This window comes from Delphinus delphis, chromosome 3 (genome assembly GCF_949987515.2).
Source record: "Delphinus delphis chromosome 3, mDelDel1.2, whole genome shotgun sequence".
NCBI classification, from domain to species: Eukaryota; Metazoa; Chordata; class Mammalia; order Artiodactyla; family Delphinidae; genus Delphinus; species Delphinus delphis.
In genome coordinates this window covers 106,504,146-106,520,363 of record NC_082685.1, presented here as the reverse complement: position 1 = coordinate 106,520,363, position 16,218 = coordinate 106,504,146, and the positions used below count along the sequence as shown (strand labels likewise).

General features: G+C 34.0%; 1 protein-coding gene across 2 annotated transcripts in view; it reads right to left on the bottom strand.

Moving 5' to 3' along the window:
• The window catches only part of EDIL3 (EGF like repeats and discoidin domains 3), a 433,712-nt gene that overhangs the window by 34,971 nt on the left and 382,523 nt on the right, over positions 1 to 16,218 (bottom strand). For both annotated transcript variants that reach the window (XM_060009191.1, XM_060009192.1), the window contains one exon: positions 9,409 to 9,564. In XM_060009191.1, the coding sequence (XP_059865174.1) occupies positions 9,409 to 9,564 (156 nt within the window). The remainder of the gene's footprint in view (positions 1 to 9,408; positions 9,565 to 16,218) is intronic.

Here is a 16,218-nt window from a genome sequence, read left to right as displayed (position 1 = left end):
GGGTTTGGGATTTTCTTTTACAGAAAACCCAGAGTAAAGTTGTAATTTTTTGACTTATGCTTTTAAAAAACCTGGGTAATTTCAGGGGGAGAGACAAAATAGACTATTACCAGCATTTTTTCTCTTTTCCCAAAGAAGAAAGCTCCCATGGTGTAAACTCAGGTTTACTTAAACACCATGACATTATGACTAATATACTGGTTAAGAAAACCCATTTTCATTTCTAATTTTTCCATATAAGTACTTTTCCTGAAATTTATTATTGTTTTACTTTGGCTTCTAACCTTAAAAAGTAAATGCAGAAAGTGTCTGTCAAATTTTGCAATTTTCCTGCTAACTACAGTGAAACAGCTTGAAGAGTATCAAATGTCACTTTCATGAGAGCAAAGGAACATTTGGCTTTTAAATAAAAGTGTATCTGAATCCATGTTGTAGAGAAATATAAAAGTTAGTTAAATGTTAGAAAATATTGTAGACTAGAAAGAGAAAAATAAGAATGCAGGGATTGTATTCAGACAGTATCATCACATGCTCAATAACAAAAGATTTAATGTGGAATTTTGTCCAAAAATAGAATACTAAAGTAAATTACAATTCTTATGAAAGCTTGGAGAGAGTAATGAGAAAGTGACATCTCAATGAAGAGAACAAGGCACCTTTTTTTCTGCAAGTAACTTCTGGTGTGTATGTACACATACACACACACATATATACATGTGCATTCATACATATGTTTAGATACTCCTATGTATGTATATAATTTTTCCCTGTCATTGCTTTCTTGACATTAACCTTGTTTCTGGATCTATTGATACATTAGACTTCCACATCCATAACCCCAAAATCAATTAAAACAATTAAAGCAGTCAATAAAAACAGAAAGGCATAAAAAAGCAGTTAGAAAACTCTGTGAGAGGGCAGACAGCAGAAGCAAGAAGAACTACAATTTTGCAGCCTGTGGAACGAAAACCACATTCACAGAAAGTGAGACAAAATGAAAAGGCAGAGGACTATGTACCAGATGAAGGAACAAGATAAAACCCCAGAAAAACAACTAAATGAAGTGGAGATAGGCAACCTTCCAGAAAAAGAATTCAGAATAATGAAAATGATCCAGGACCTCAGAAAAAGAATGGAGACAAAGATCAAGAAGATGCAAGAAATGTTTAACAAAGAGCTAGAAGAATTAAAGAACAAATACCTAGAAGAATTAAAGAACAGACAAACAGAGATGAACAATACAATAACTGAAATGAAAAATACACTAGAAGGAATCAATAGCAGAATAACAGAGGCAGAAGAACGGATAAGAGAACTGGAAGACAGAATGGTGGAATTCACTGCCGTGGAACAGAATAAAGAAAAAAGAATGAAAAGAAATGAATACAGCCAAAGAGACCTCTGGGACAACATTAAATGCAACAATATTCACATTATAGGGGTCCCAGAAGGAGAAGAGAGAGAGAAAGGACCGGAGAAAATATTTGAAGAGATTATAGTCAAAAATTTCCCTAACATGGAAAGGAAAATTGCCACCCAAGTCCAGGAAGCTCAGAGAGTCCTGGGCAGGATAAACCCAAGGAGAAACATGCCAAGACACATAGTAATCAAATTGACAAAAATTAAAGACAAAGAAAAATTATTAAAAGTAACAAGGGAAAAATGACAAATAACATATAAGGGAACTCCCATAAGGTTAACAGCTGATTTCTCAGCAGAAACTCTACAAGCTAGAAGGGAGTGGTATGATATATTTAAAGTGTTGAAGGGGAAGAACGTACAACCAGGATTACTCTACCTGGCAAGGATCTCATTCACATTTGACAGAGAAATCAAAAGCTTTACAGACAAGCAAAAGCTAAGAGAATTTAGCACCAGCTCTACAACAAATGCTAAATGAGTTTCTCTAGGAAACACAAGAGAAGAAAAGGACCTACAAAAACAAACCCAAAACAATTAAGAAAATGGTAATAGGAACATACATATCTATAATTACCATAAATTTGAATGGATTAAATGCTCCAACCAAAAGAAACAGGCTTGCTGAATGGCTACAAAAACAAGACCCATCTATATGCTGTCTACAAGAGACCCACTTCAGATCCAGGGAAACATACAGACTGAAAGTGAGGGGATGGAAAAAGATATTCCAGGCAAATGGAAATCAAAAGAAAGCTGGAGTAACAATACTCATATCAGACAAAATAGACTTTAAGATAAAGACTGTTACAAGAGACAAGGAAGGACACAACATAGGGATCAAGGGATCAATCCAAGAAGAAGATATAACAATTATGAATATATATGTACTCAACATAGGAGCACCTCAATACGTAAGGCAACTGCTAACAGCTATAAAGAGGAAATTGACAGTAACACAATAATAGTGAGGGACTTTAACCTCTCACTTACGCCGATGGACAGATCACCCAGACAGAAAATTAATAAGGAAACACAAGCTTTAAATGACACAATAGACCAGGTAGATTTAATTGATATTTATAAGACATTCCATTCGAAAACAACAGATTACACTTTCTCCAGGACAGATCACATCTTGGGTCACATATCAAGCCTCAGAAAATTTAAGAAAATTGAAATCATATCAAGCATCTTTTCCGACCACAAAGCTATGAGATTAGAAATCAATTACAGGAAAAAAAAAAACGTAAAAAACACAAACACATGGAGGCTAAACAATACATTACTAAATAACCAAGAGATCACTGAAGAAATCAAAGAGGAAATCAAAAACTACTTAGAGGAAAATGACAATGAAAACACGATGATCCAAACCTATGGGATGCAGCAAAAGCAGTTCTAAGAGGGAAGCTTATAGCAGTACAACCATACCTCAAGAAACAAGAAAAATTTCAAATAACAATCTAACCTTACACCTAAAGCAATTAAAGAAGAACAAAAAACCCCCAAAGTTATCAGAAGGAAAGAAATCATAAAGTTCAGATCAGAAATAAATGAAAAAGAAATGAAGGAAACATAGCAATGATCAATGAAACTAAAAGCTGGTTATTTGAGAAGATAAAATTGATAAACCATTAGGCAGACTCATCAAGAAATCAACATAAATCAGAATTAGAAATGAAAAGGAGAAGTTAAAATGGACACTGCAGAAATACAAAGGATCATAAGAGACTACTACAAGCAACTATATGCCAATAAAATGGACAACCTGGAAGAAACGGACAAATTCTTAGAAACGTATAACCTTACAAGACTGAACAAGGAAGAAATAGAAAGTATGAACAGACCAATCACAAGTAACGAAAATGAAACTGTGATTAAAAATCTTCCAACAAACAAACGTCCAGGACCAGATGGCTTCACAGGTGAATTCTATCAAACATATAGAGAAGAGCTAACACCTATCCTTCTCAAACTCTTCCAAAACCTGCAGAGGAAGGAACAATCCCAAGCTCATTCTATGAGGCCACCATCACCCTGATACCAGAACCAGACAGAGATACTACAAAAAAAATTACAGGCCAATAACACTGATGAATATAGATGCAAAAATCCTCAACAAAATACTAGCAAACAGAATCCAACAACACATTAAAAGGATCATACATCATGATCAAGTGGGATTTATCCCAGGGATGCAAGGATTCTTCAATACACACAAATCAATCAATGTGATACACCATATTAACACATTGAAGAAGAAAAAGTTATGATTTTCTCAATAGATGAAGAAAAAGCTTTTGACAAAATTCAACACCCATTTATGATAAAAACTCTCCAGAAAGTGGGCATAGAGGGAACCTACCTCAACATAATAAAGGCCATATACGACAAACCCACAGCAAACATCATTCTCAATGGTGAAAAACTGAAAGCATTCCCTTGAAGATCAGGAACAAGACAAGGATGTCCACTCTCACCACTATTATTCAACATAGTTTTGGAAGTCCTAGCCATGGCAATCAGAGAAGAAAAAGAAATAAAACGAATACAAATTGGAAAAGAAGTAAAACTGTCAGCGTTTGCAGATGACATGATACTATACATAGAGAATCCTAAAGATGCCACCAGAAAACTACTAGAGCTAATCAATGAATCTGGTAAAGTTGCAGGATACAAAATTAATGCACGGAAATCTGTTGCATTCCTATACACTAACAATGAAAGATTACAAAGAGAAATTAAGGAAACAATCCCATTCACCATTGCAACAAAAAGAATAAAATACCTAGGAATAAACCTACCTAAGGAGGTAAAAGACCTGTACTCAGAAAACTATAAGACACTGATGAAAGAAATCAAAGATGACACAGTTGGAGGGATATATCATGTTCTTGGATTAGAAAAGTCAATATTGTGAAAATTACTATACTATGCAAAGCAATCAGATTGCAGATTCAATGCAATCCCTATCACATTACCAATGGCAGCTTTTATAGAACTAGAAGAAAAAAATTTAAAGTTTGTACGGAGACACAAAAGACCCCAAATAGCCAAAGCAATCTTGAGGGAAAAAAACAGAGCTGGAGGAATCAGACTCCCCGACTTCAGACTATACTACAAAGCTACAGTCATCAAGACAATATGGTACTGGCACATAAACAGAAATATAGATCAATGCAACAGGAAAGAAAGCCCAGAGATAAACCCACACATCTATGGTCAACTAAGCTATGACAAAGGAAGCAAGGACATACAATGGAGAAAAGACAGCATCTTCAATAAGTGGTGCGGGGAAAACTGGACAGCTACATGTAAAAGAATGAAATTAGAACACTCCCTAACACTATACACAAAAATAAACTCAAAATGGATTACAGACCTAAATGTAAGACCCAACACCACAAAACTCTTAGAGGAAAACATAGGAAGAACACTCTATGACATAAATCACAGCAAGATCTTTTTTGACCCAACTCCTAGAGTAATGGAAATAAAAATAAACAAATGGGACCTAATGAAACTTCAAAGCTTTTGCACAGCAAAGGAGACGATAAGACAAAAAGACAACCCTCAGAATGCGAGAAAATATTTGCAAACAAATCACTGGACAAAGGATTAATCTCCAAATATATAAACAGCTCATGCAGCTCAATATTAAACAGACAAAAAACCCAATCAAAAATTTGGGAGAAGACCTAAATAGACATTTCACCAAGGAAGACATACACATGGTCAAGAGGCACATGAAAAGCTGCTCAACATCACTAATTATTAGAGAAATGCAAATCAAAACTGCAATGAGGTAACACCTCACAGCAGTTAGAATGGGCATCACCAAAAAAATCTACAAACAATAAATGCTGGAGAGGGTGTGGAGAAAAGGGAACCCTCTTGCACTGTTGGTGGGAATGTAAATTGATACAGCCACTATGGAGAACAGTATGGACATTCCTTAAAAAACTAAAAATAGAATTACCATATGACCCAGCAATCCCACTACTGGGCATATACCCAGAGAAAACCATAATTCCAAATGACACATGCACACCTATGTTCACTGCAGCACTATCTACAATAGCCAGGTCATGGAAACAACCAAAATGCCCATCAACAGACAAATGGATAAAGAAGGCATGGTACATATATACAATGGAATATTACTCAGCCATAAAAAGGAACGAAATTGGGTCATTTGTAGAGAGGTGGATGGAGTCTGTCATACAGAGTGAAGTAAGTCAGAAAGAGAAAAACAAATGTATGTTAACGCATATATGTGGAATCTAGAAAAATAATACAGATGAACCAGTTTGCAAGGCAGAAATAGAGACGCGGTTGTAGAGAACAAACAAACCAAGGGGGAAAGTGGTCGGGGGTGGGGGTTGTGGTGGGATGCACTGGACATATATACACTAATTATGTATAAATAGATAACTAGTAAAAGCCTGCTGTATAAAAAATAAATAAAATAAAATTCAAAGAAAAAAAAATCATGAGGAAACAGATGAAACCACGCTGTGAGACCTGTGCAAGACATCTGGCCTAGACTCTTAAAAATGTCCATGCTTTGGAAGAAAAAAATGACAAGAGAATTACTCTAAAGGAGACTAAAGAGATATGATAAATACATCACGTGAATCTTAACTGGATGCTCAATCAAAAACAGAAAGCTCCAAAGGGCATTTGGAGGACATTGGGTGTTTAAAAAGAAATGAAAGAAAAGAACACTTTGTAAATTTTTCATTTTGAAATTTGCATATATGAAACATCTCACAGTCAAATATTTTGCCCTGAAACACTCAATTCATTTATTATATTTATTTCCATGAAAGCTTGTAGTTGAATTACACTTTTAAATATTGAAGACTTTTTTTCCCTTGTGGAAAGCAACCACGGAAAACAAGACACAAATGATACTAAGAATGAATAGAAGATGGCTTATTCAACTCTAGAAAAATTAATTAATGAGTTGTGTAGGACTTCTTGAAAGAAGAGCACTTCTATAAAGAATATATGAAATTATACCTAAATTCCTAATAATAATAGTAATAACAACAAAGCACAATAATTACTTGTGTTTATTTATAAACATATATTTTGATTGGGATATATATGTGTATATACGTGTGTGTGTGTGTGTGTGTGTGTGTGTGTGTGTAAAATGCCTGTATTTCCAACTGCTGAAAGAACTCATGGAATCCATTTTCTCATTTATTTTATAAAATTCCCTTCTCTGTAGGAATGGAGATGTTTATGTCCTGCATTTCCTTCAAAGTATTTCTTTATTATAATAGCAACCGCAGCATTCTATGTATTGTTTATTGGTGTTAGTTGTTTCCTTTGGTAATAAATAGTAAACTTATTAAGGCTTTTCTTCAATGTACCAAACTAATTATAATATTAAAAACAGACTGGCTAAATTTAATTTTAAAACTACCAGTTATATTGACTGAGTTTAGCCAACTGTCATATTTATAATTCTAAAATTGTTTATTTTTTCAGAAATTTTACATTGGATAGATGACATGACTTACTGTCTCACATGAGGATTCTGGCTTACATCCTTTACACTGAACGTGTCAGTTTACTCTCATGACTTTCCAACTTGCCTAGTGAGAGTCTTTTTCTTTCTTTACAATAAGACTTATTTGGGGAATGGCAAAATCATGTGTTATAGTAAGTGTGGCTCTTAAGTACATGGATTTGTAACTATAATCTATTTTGCTTGTGCTTATGGAGGTATGTTTCCGGGGCTCTACATTAATTTGAAGGTAGACTCGATAAGTTTAAAATGTATATTATAAAACCTAAAGCAGTGACTAAAATTACATAAAAAAGTTATAGCAAATAAGTCAACAAATGAAGCACAATGGAATAACTAAAAAATTCAATTAATTCAAAAGAAGGCTGAAAATAGGAAAAAATGAAAGAAAAGGTGAGACATATAGCAAATAAATAGCAAGATGATAGATTTATACCCAATTACTTCAATACTCATATAAATATAAATGGTCTAAATGCTCCAGTTAAAAGCAGAGATAGTTGAATTGGAAAAAAGGAAACAACTATATGCTGCATAGAACAAGTGCATTTTAAATATAAAGTAGAAATAGTTAGAAGTAAAAGGATGGAGAAAACATATACCAATGTAGTACTAATCAAAAGAAAGCTAGAGTACCTCTATGAATAGCAGCAAAGTAGGTTTCAGAGCAAAAATACCACCAGGAATAAAGAAGGTCATTTTCTAATGATAAAAGAGTTTTTTGATTAAGAGGACATTACAACCCTAATCATTCATATGTCTTTCAACAGACTTTCAAAATGCATGAAGCAAATACCAATAACTGCCAGGAGAAATAGAGAAATCAATGGTTAGAGTTGGAGATTTCCACATTGCTCTCTCTGGAATTTTTAGTACAAGTAACTGGAAAATCAGGGAGGATATAGAAAACCTGAACAACACTATCTAATCACTTGGCCAACTTGACACAAAGGTTTTAGGTACATTTCAGACTGAGATAATGAAAGAAAATGCATAAATAACAATGTCCAGTCTATCTATTAGGGAAATTTTAAAAATGATTCACAAATAATCATTAAATCATATGCTTAATATAAATGGAGACAAGAAGTATTTCACCAGCACAATGGTTTACACTTCTTCCCTAAATCAACTTATATAAGGATTTAAATATTACAAATGTGCTTTTCAGTGAATATTGCACATGGATTATAGATGAGAATACTTATCTTAAAATTAATTTCAAGAACTGTATAATTTATGAAGTTTAGAAAATTTCATCTTATGGAATATATTTGCATTCTTTACACATCAAAATGCCTACTGTAAAAGGTGAAAACAAGAACTGAAATAGTTATTTGCTATAAACCATAGCAGATACTTGTCTACACCTAAAAAAATTTGAAGACATTGTTACAAAATACCCAATATTCATTCAATCTAAGAAGCCACTGATTATAAAACATGCCATTATTTTACATTCTTCTAGAAAATAGTAAGGGCTATTAGATTGTGACATTGAGATACACCAAATTTCTGAGATGTTAAAACGCAAAATGTGTGTGTGTTCTGAGATGTTAAGTGAATATGTCTGTCCTGAGATGCTAAATGGGCATATTCTGAGACATTAAAAGTTAAAGAGTTGTGGTTTTGTAATCTTAACCTAAAACACATCTCCCCTAAAATAAATTTTGTGTGAACTGAATTCATACTTTATAGTCTCATTGAAATAGTCACTCCAGTCTCGGTATTTCTGGGAAAATTAAATTCTCTACCTTGCATACTTGAAGAAAGAAAGATATTCCCAACCTTTCTATTGGTTAATAATACAACAACAGTAAGGAAATAAAGGCATTACATAAAATGGAAAAATCATTATTAACTCAGAAATGCTTAACATGTATGAAAGTGTATTATATTTTCCCCCAAATCACTGAAATAAGAGATTACGTTTCTACTGATGTCTTCAGAAAGGTACAGTTCTTTGCACAGAATCTAAGCAACAAATTCAATTTCATTAATCTAAGGCCATATTTTAACATCTGATCCAATTAGTTATTGATATTACCCTTGAACACTTTCATTCTCCAGAATCCCACAGACATTCAGACCAGTAGCTACCAGTAGATACAAAGATGTTCAACATAGTAAGAACTTTTAGGAAAACAATTAGAGATCGTATGGTGTAGAAGGTTAAGTGCATCAATATATACTGATCATTATAATATTAAAACAGAGACTTTACAGGTCAAATTCATTAATCCATGAATTAAAACACAATCAAGGAAACTGAGCTAAGAAACATCCCTATTTTAATTTCAATGAACTAATATAATCATCAAATCTGTTCACTTCTATAATTATAATTCTACAATTGCTAATTATCAAAATAATGAAGGAATAAAAAATGTTAAACAATTTGATCCTCTACTTCTGTATGTCATCAAACCACCAGGATGACTTACCTTATCTTTTCTTTGCTTTTCATCCTGGTATACTGTCCAGTGTTCTCCATCATTGCTGTAAGCTAGTTTGTAGGAGCCTACAAACTGCACATGACCAAAATCTTTAGCTCCTTGTGTAATAATGCCAGTCACTTTGGTAGGGACCAGAAGATCCACCTACAAAAAGGAAAAGACATAATTCAAATGCCACGATAGAGTCCATTATAAATTTGCAATTCTTTTGAACTCAGGAGATTAAGAAATACATATGCTAAAGCCAAAAACCCACTTGATTATTTGTATTTTGAAATAGAAGACTGAGTCTATTATTGGCTTGTTATTTTGATTATGCCACTGGGCAAACCTGGCTGAAAATTTGAACAACCATTTTGAGCATTTTAAAATAAAGTGGTGGTCTTTTCAGTCTACCAATCGATTTTATATTAAACTGACTCATCTAGCATGTGGTTTTTGTGTAATTGAGATAGTACAGAACTGGCAAGGCTGATCTTTTTGAGACTGATCATCATCTCCCAGAGTCTGTGCTTATAAATCAATTTTCTGACTTTATTGGTCAATTTTATAGTAATAAAAATTATAGCTGTGTACATATCAGGAACAAAAAAATTTGATGTTTCCTAATTAAGCATTAAAAAGCCAACCCTGTTTCCATGAATTTTGATCAGTTCATTTATATATAATTGAGTAATAGTAATCATTGGCCAATGAAAATCATCTTTCAGAAAACTACAACCCTAAAACTGTTGAGGAGGAAGTCAAGTATTCTTCAAAAATAAGAGAGAATTAAAATATGCATCCATGACTTGTGGGATCTGTGCTCACAATGTGCTCATTGTTGCAATATATATATTAAAGGGCATAAGACCCACAGTGATTTAGTAAGCATTAAATTCATCAACTGCAACACTGAAATGCAAAAGATAGGAATGATTTTCATCAAAGAAGAATACATAACATTGAATAGTTTAGTATTTCCCCTCTTTGTTCTCTAACTCATGCATCTTTTCTTATATCTTACGATGCTAATTAAAAGAAAAATTATAGGAAACTTTGTTTTCCATGTGGACAATTCTTATTAAGACTTTTACCATTTGTTGTACTAATGTTCCTTGATCTATAGCTTCCTCTCTTCTCCCACAATAGCCACCTACTTCTTCCTACTTCCTATGACTAAGTGCGCTGCTACATCCTTGATCTTATCATCTTCAACTGTCATGATCTCATGTGTGATCTTAGTGGCTTTCAACCACTATGACCTTTTGTTTCTATTTCAGGTTCTCCATCCTGAGAGATGTTTGTAGCTACAAATAGACAGTCATGGGTCAGATGCAGGCCATCAATGAGGAGAGGGGTCTAGGGAGACTGCATTGAATAGACCATATTAAGTGACATAGATGCTCATCAATAAAGATATGAAAAAGTTCCCAATGTTTCATGGCATAGGATTATATTTCTTAAAAAATTCACATGGGCTTTTTGCCCTCTTTTTGTAACATTCATCAAAGACATTAGGCTCAAGCTGCACAATGGATTAAGACAGAAAACCACCCTTAATGCTTTATTAAAACATTGTAGAAAGTTTATAAAAAATTATAAAATATAGTGTTGTTACTACTTTCCAAACATGTATTATGTCACTTAAAATATCTTGCGTGTCCAGCGGCAATGCAGGATGGCAAAATTATGATATCCTGGGAAGGAAACTGTTGCTGCCTCACATAATGCTAAATGCTTTGTGGTATGTCTTCAGTGACTCCTCTTAATACTCTTTTCTGGTAGGATATCATCTCCACTTTAGAGGGAACAGTTGCTAGGGAGGTAACATAACATGACATGTGACACAAAGATCAATAGTCAGTAAAGGGAGGATCCCAGATTCAAATTCATGTCTTTCTGATTCAAAGTTCCGCATATGGATTCTCACTCAATGATTTCTTCCCATTCTTTGTGACTATTTCAGAAATTTCTGAAGAATCTCAAAGCTTTCTCACCACACTCATCAAACGTATAGCCACTCTAAGCTCCAAACAAAAGCAATCCAGGCTTTACAATATTATGAGAGCCCTGTCTTTAAACATGAATTTCCTCTCTGTTCTTTAGCTGTCTGGGCTTAAAAATATGGATTGCTGTTGCTGTACTAAATCCAAATCTAATTGTGCAGAAACGTCTAGGCCTAGCCACTGGTCTTCAAAGTGTCTTAATGTTGCTGACACTCAATAAATGGAAAAAAAGTCTTACAGTACTCTGAGTCACTGTGTTGTCATCAAGGCTGTAAACATACAGGAACTCAAACTGACACCAAGAATACCTCCAGTGGATTCTTCAGTGCCTAAATGTCTATAAGTCCTAAGCTAAGATGATGCAGTGAGGAGTCTTGGAGCATCTCTCTTTCAGTGGCATTTCTTAAAGTCAGGGTTTCCTGCTGGGTGGAGATGTTTTCTCCTTAAGTTGTGTGTCTTGGCTCTTTCTAACAGATCTGTTTTTCTCCCACTTTAACAGCTCCCATTCTCCAGCTTTTTTTTTTTTGATCCAGAAATGTTTTTCTTTTTTGTTCCAGTTAAGTCAACTCCTCGATTTAAATAGTCAGCAATCTGTTTCAAGCTGGACTTGGTCCTAAAATTTGCTACATTATAAACTTAGAACACCAGGCCTAAGCAAGCCTTCTTTCAGTATAAAAATAATCAGCATCCCACACTTAACATGAGGTTGTTACAACAGGGATGTACAGATCTCACTCTGCAACACACTGGAAGGACACATCACTCTCATGTTCATCATGCAGGATGATCCCAGAAAAGCCCACTCTTCTGGACCTATGCCTACCCCTGGCCCAGGACCACTCTGTCCTCTTGCAGATTTTCTGAGTTAAAGTTATACTGCAAATATGATTCTGCTATTTTAGACCCTCACATCCCAAGGTTTGGCTCAGATAGAGCAGGTTATTTAGGGCACTAAGCTGGGACATGGGTAGACATTTGGCTTAATGCACTGCACTTCATGTCAGGATCTGTATTGAAAGTACCTAACATGTAACTGCCCTCAATAAAGGTTTTTCTGGATTAAGCTGAAGCTACTTCTGAAGTATGTTCTGCAGACAAAACCAACCCGTGGCTAAGGATGCTGCAGTGTATCACAGCAGAAAATGCTAGCTGCTTTCCTCTTGTTTTTCTACGTGGCATTACTAGTGAAGGAAACATCATCATAGTTGTACCAACAATTTTTATTGGGAAGGCAACTAGTTAAAAATCCTCTCCAATCTTCAGGAATGTGATTGTGAAAGCCAGCCTATTCTAGTAGAGCTGAATGGTCTGGGTTCACAAACTGGCTCTACCCTTACTAGCTATATGCCTTTGGGCAAGCTACTTTACCTCTCTACAGCTCGATATCCTCATTTGAAAAAATAAGAATAGTCCCTTTATTAGGATTTTAAGGATATTATGAGGATAAGATGAGTTAATATATAAGTGTGTAAAACAATATATAGGAGTATTAAAACTCTGTTAACGATAAAACAATAAATAAATCTGGGGGAAGAATCTAATATTGGTCTCAGAGTATCTTTTAGAAACATAAATATGGAAACAGGGAAATCGGGTGGCCAGATTGTCCTAGAAGCAACTTCTTGATCATAGCATATTTTGGCCACCTTCTCAGGATGTACACAAAGTCAGTCATTTCATCTTTACTGAAAGTAGAGAAAATATTGAGTAAAATTCACATTTATGCATGAAATGGTTAATTAAGAATATAATTAATTTTATGGAATGTTGTGCATCTCTATTTAAATATTAAGATTATATTACAAGAGGGAAATGGTCTCACTCTTTGCAGATGACATGATAGTATACATAGAAAATCCTAAAGATGCTATCAGAAAACTACTAGAGCCCATCAATGAACTAAGTAAAGTTGCAGGATACAAAAGTAACACACAGAAATTTGTTGCATTTCTATATACTAACAACCAAAGATCAGAAAGAGAAATTAAGGAAACAATCCCATTTACCATCGCATCAAAAAGAATAAAATACTTAGGAATAAACCTACTTAAGGAGGTAAAAGACCTGTACTCTGAAAACTATAAGATGCTGATGAAAGAAATTGAAGATGACACAAACAGATGAAAAGATATACCATGTTCTTGGATTGGAAGAATCAATATTGTGAAAATGACTCTACTCCCCAATAAAATCTACATATGCAATGCAATCCCTATCAAATTACCAATGGCATCTTTCACAGACTTAGACCAAAAAATTTTGTGTGGAAACAGAAAAGAGCCCATATAGCCAAAGCAATCCTAAGAAAGAAAAATGGAGCTGGAGTAATCAGGCTCCCTGACTTCAGACTATACTACAAAGCTACAGTCATCAAAACAGTGTGGTACTGGCAGAGAAAGAGAAATATAGATCAATGGAACAGGATAGAAGGCCCAGAAATAAACCCAGGCACCTATGGTCAATTAATTTACAACAAAGGAGGCAAGAATATACAATGGAGCAGAGACAGTCTCTTCAATAAGTGGTGCTGGGGAAACTGGACAGCTACATGTAAAAGAATGAAATTAGAATATTCTCTAACACCTTACACAAAAATAAACTCAAAATGGATTAAAGACCTAAATGTAAAAGTGGATACTACAAAATTCTTAGAGAAAACACAGGCAGAACACTCTTTGAAATAAATTGCAGCAATATCTTCTTTGATCCGTTTCCTAGAGTATGAAAATAAAAACAAAAATAAACAAATGGGACCTAATTAAACTTAAAAGCTTTTGCACACCAAAGGAAACCATAAACAAAATGAAAGGACAACCCACAGAATGGGAGAAAATATTTGCAAATGATGTGACCAAAAAGTGCTTAATCTCCAAAATATATAAACAGCTCATGCAGTTCAATATCAAAACAACAAACACCAAATCAAAACAATGGGCAGAAGAGCTAAATAGACATTTCTCCAAAGAAGACATACAGATGGCCAAAAAGCACATGAAAAGATGCTCAACATCGCTAATTGTCAGAGAGATGTGAATCAAAAATACAATGAGGTATCACCGCACATTGGTCAGAATGCCCATCATCAAAATGTCTTCAAATAATAAATGCTGGACAGGGTCTGGAGAAAAAGGAAACATCCTACACTCTTGGTGGGAATGTAAATTGGTACAGTCACTATGGAGAACAGTATTGAGTGTTCCTTAAAAAACTGAAAATAGAGTTACCATATGATCCATCAATCCCACTCCTGGGTATATCTAGAGAAAACTCCAATTTGAAAAGATACATGCACCCCAATGTTCAGGGCAGCATTATTTAAAATAGCCAAGACATGGAAGCAACATAAATGTCTACTGATAGAGAAATGAATAAAGATGTGGTACATATATACAGTGGAATATTACTCAACCATAAAAAAGAGTGAAATAATGCCATTTGCAGTAACATGGATGGACCTGGAGATTATCATACTAAATGGAGTAAGTCAGACAAAGACAAATATCTTATGATATCACTTATATGTGAAATCCAAAAGAAATGATACAAAGGAACTTATTTATGAAACAAACAGACTCACAGACTTCAAAACAAACTTATGGTTATCAAAGCAGAAAGGTGGGGGGAGGGATAAATTAGGAGTTTGGGATTAACATATACACACTACTATATATAAAATAGATAATCAGCAAGGACCTACTATATAGCACAGGGAACTCTACTCAATATTCTGTAAAAACCTATATAGGCAACGAATCTGGGAAAGAATGGATATATGTATATTTATAACTGAATCACTTTGTGGTACACCTGAAACTAACACACCATCGTAAATCAACTATACTACAATATAAAATAAAAATTAAATTAAAAAATATTAAGAGAAAATTAGACTCCAAATTATAGTGGGTGATTTGTTTTCCTTTAATTGTAAGAGTGAAAAAAGAAGGATCTATATAGAAAGAGGCTTAAATGATATATAAGTAAAGAAAAAAGTATTGCATGAGTGTTATGTAGGAATATACCTTTATTTTGTTGTAAAACATCCTACAATGTTTTAGCAAAGCATACATATTTTTAGAGTGTCTAGCTTAGAAAAACAGTGTAGAAAAACTAAGAGCATTTGTTTGAAAAAGGTCAAGATGAACTACATTTCAGATTATCTGCATAACACCCTGACAGATGGCTCCCTGGGAGGAGACAAGGCAGACCAAGGAAAGTCTGCTGATTTTCATGGAGATGTTCTTAAAAGGGTAAAAAAAATGAAAAGTGAAATAAATAGGTTTTTAAAAAAAGTGAACAAAAAGACCAGAGATTTATCACAGAAATATGGTGCTCTGCTGCATCTACAATGCTCTAGTTTTTGCTTTTATGTTATATCAGTTATTTTGGATTACATATTTTATAACTTCAAGGAGCTTTGTAAAATTAACTCATTAAGCGGAAATAACTTTGAAGCTAATATAATTATCTATATTTAATAATTAAATTATAGGCAAAATATTTAGACTTTTTGGTTTCAATATAGAAGTTTTTACCTTAACATTACATGAAAAAAATTCTATATAATCGTAGCTACATTTAAAGCACATAAAGGCATACTTTGTTTTATTGCATTTCCCAAATATTGCGTTTCTTATGTACTGAAGGTTTGTGGTAACCCTGTGTTGAGCAAGTCTATTGCACCATTTCTCCAACAGCACTTGCTCACTTTGTGTTTCTGTGTCACATTTTGGTACTTGCAATATTTCAAACTTTTCATTGTTATATTTGTTATGGTGATCTGTGATCAGTGATCTTTGATGTTACTATT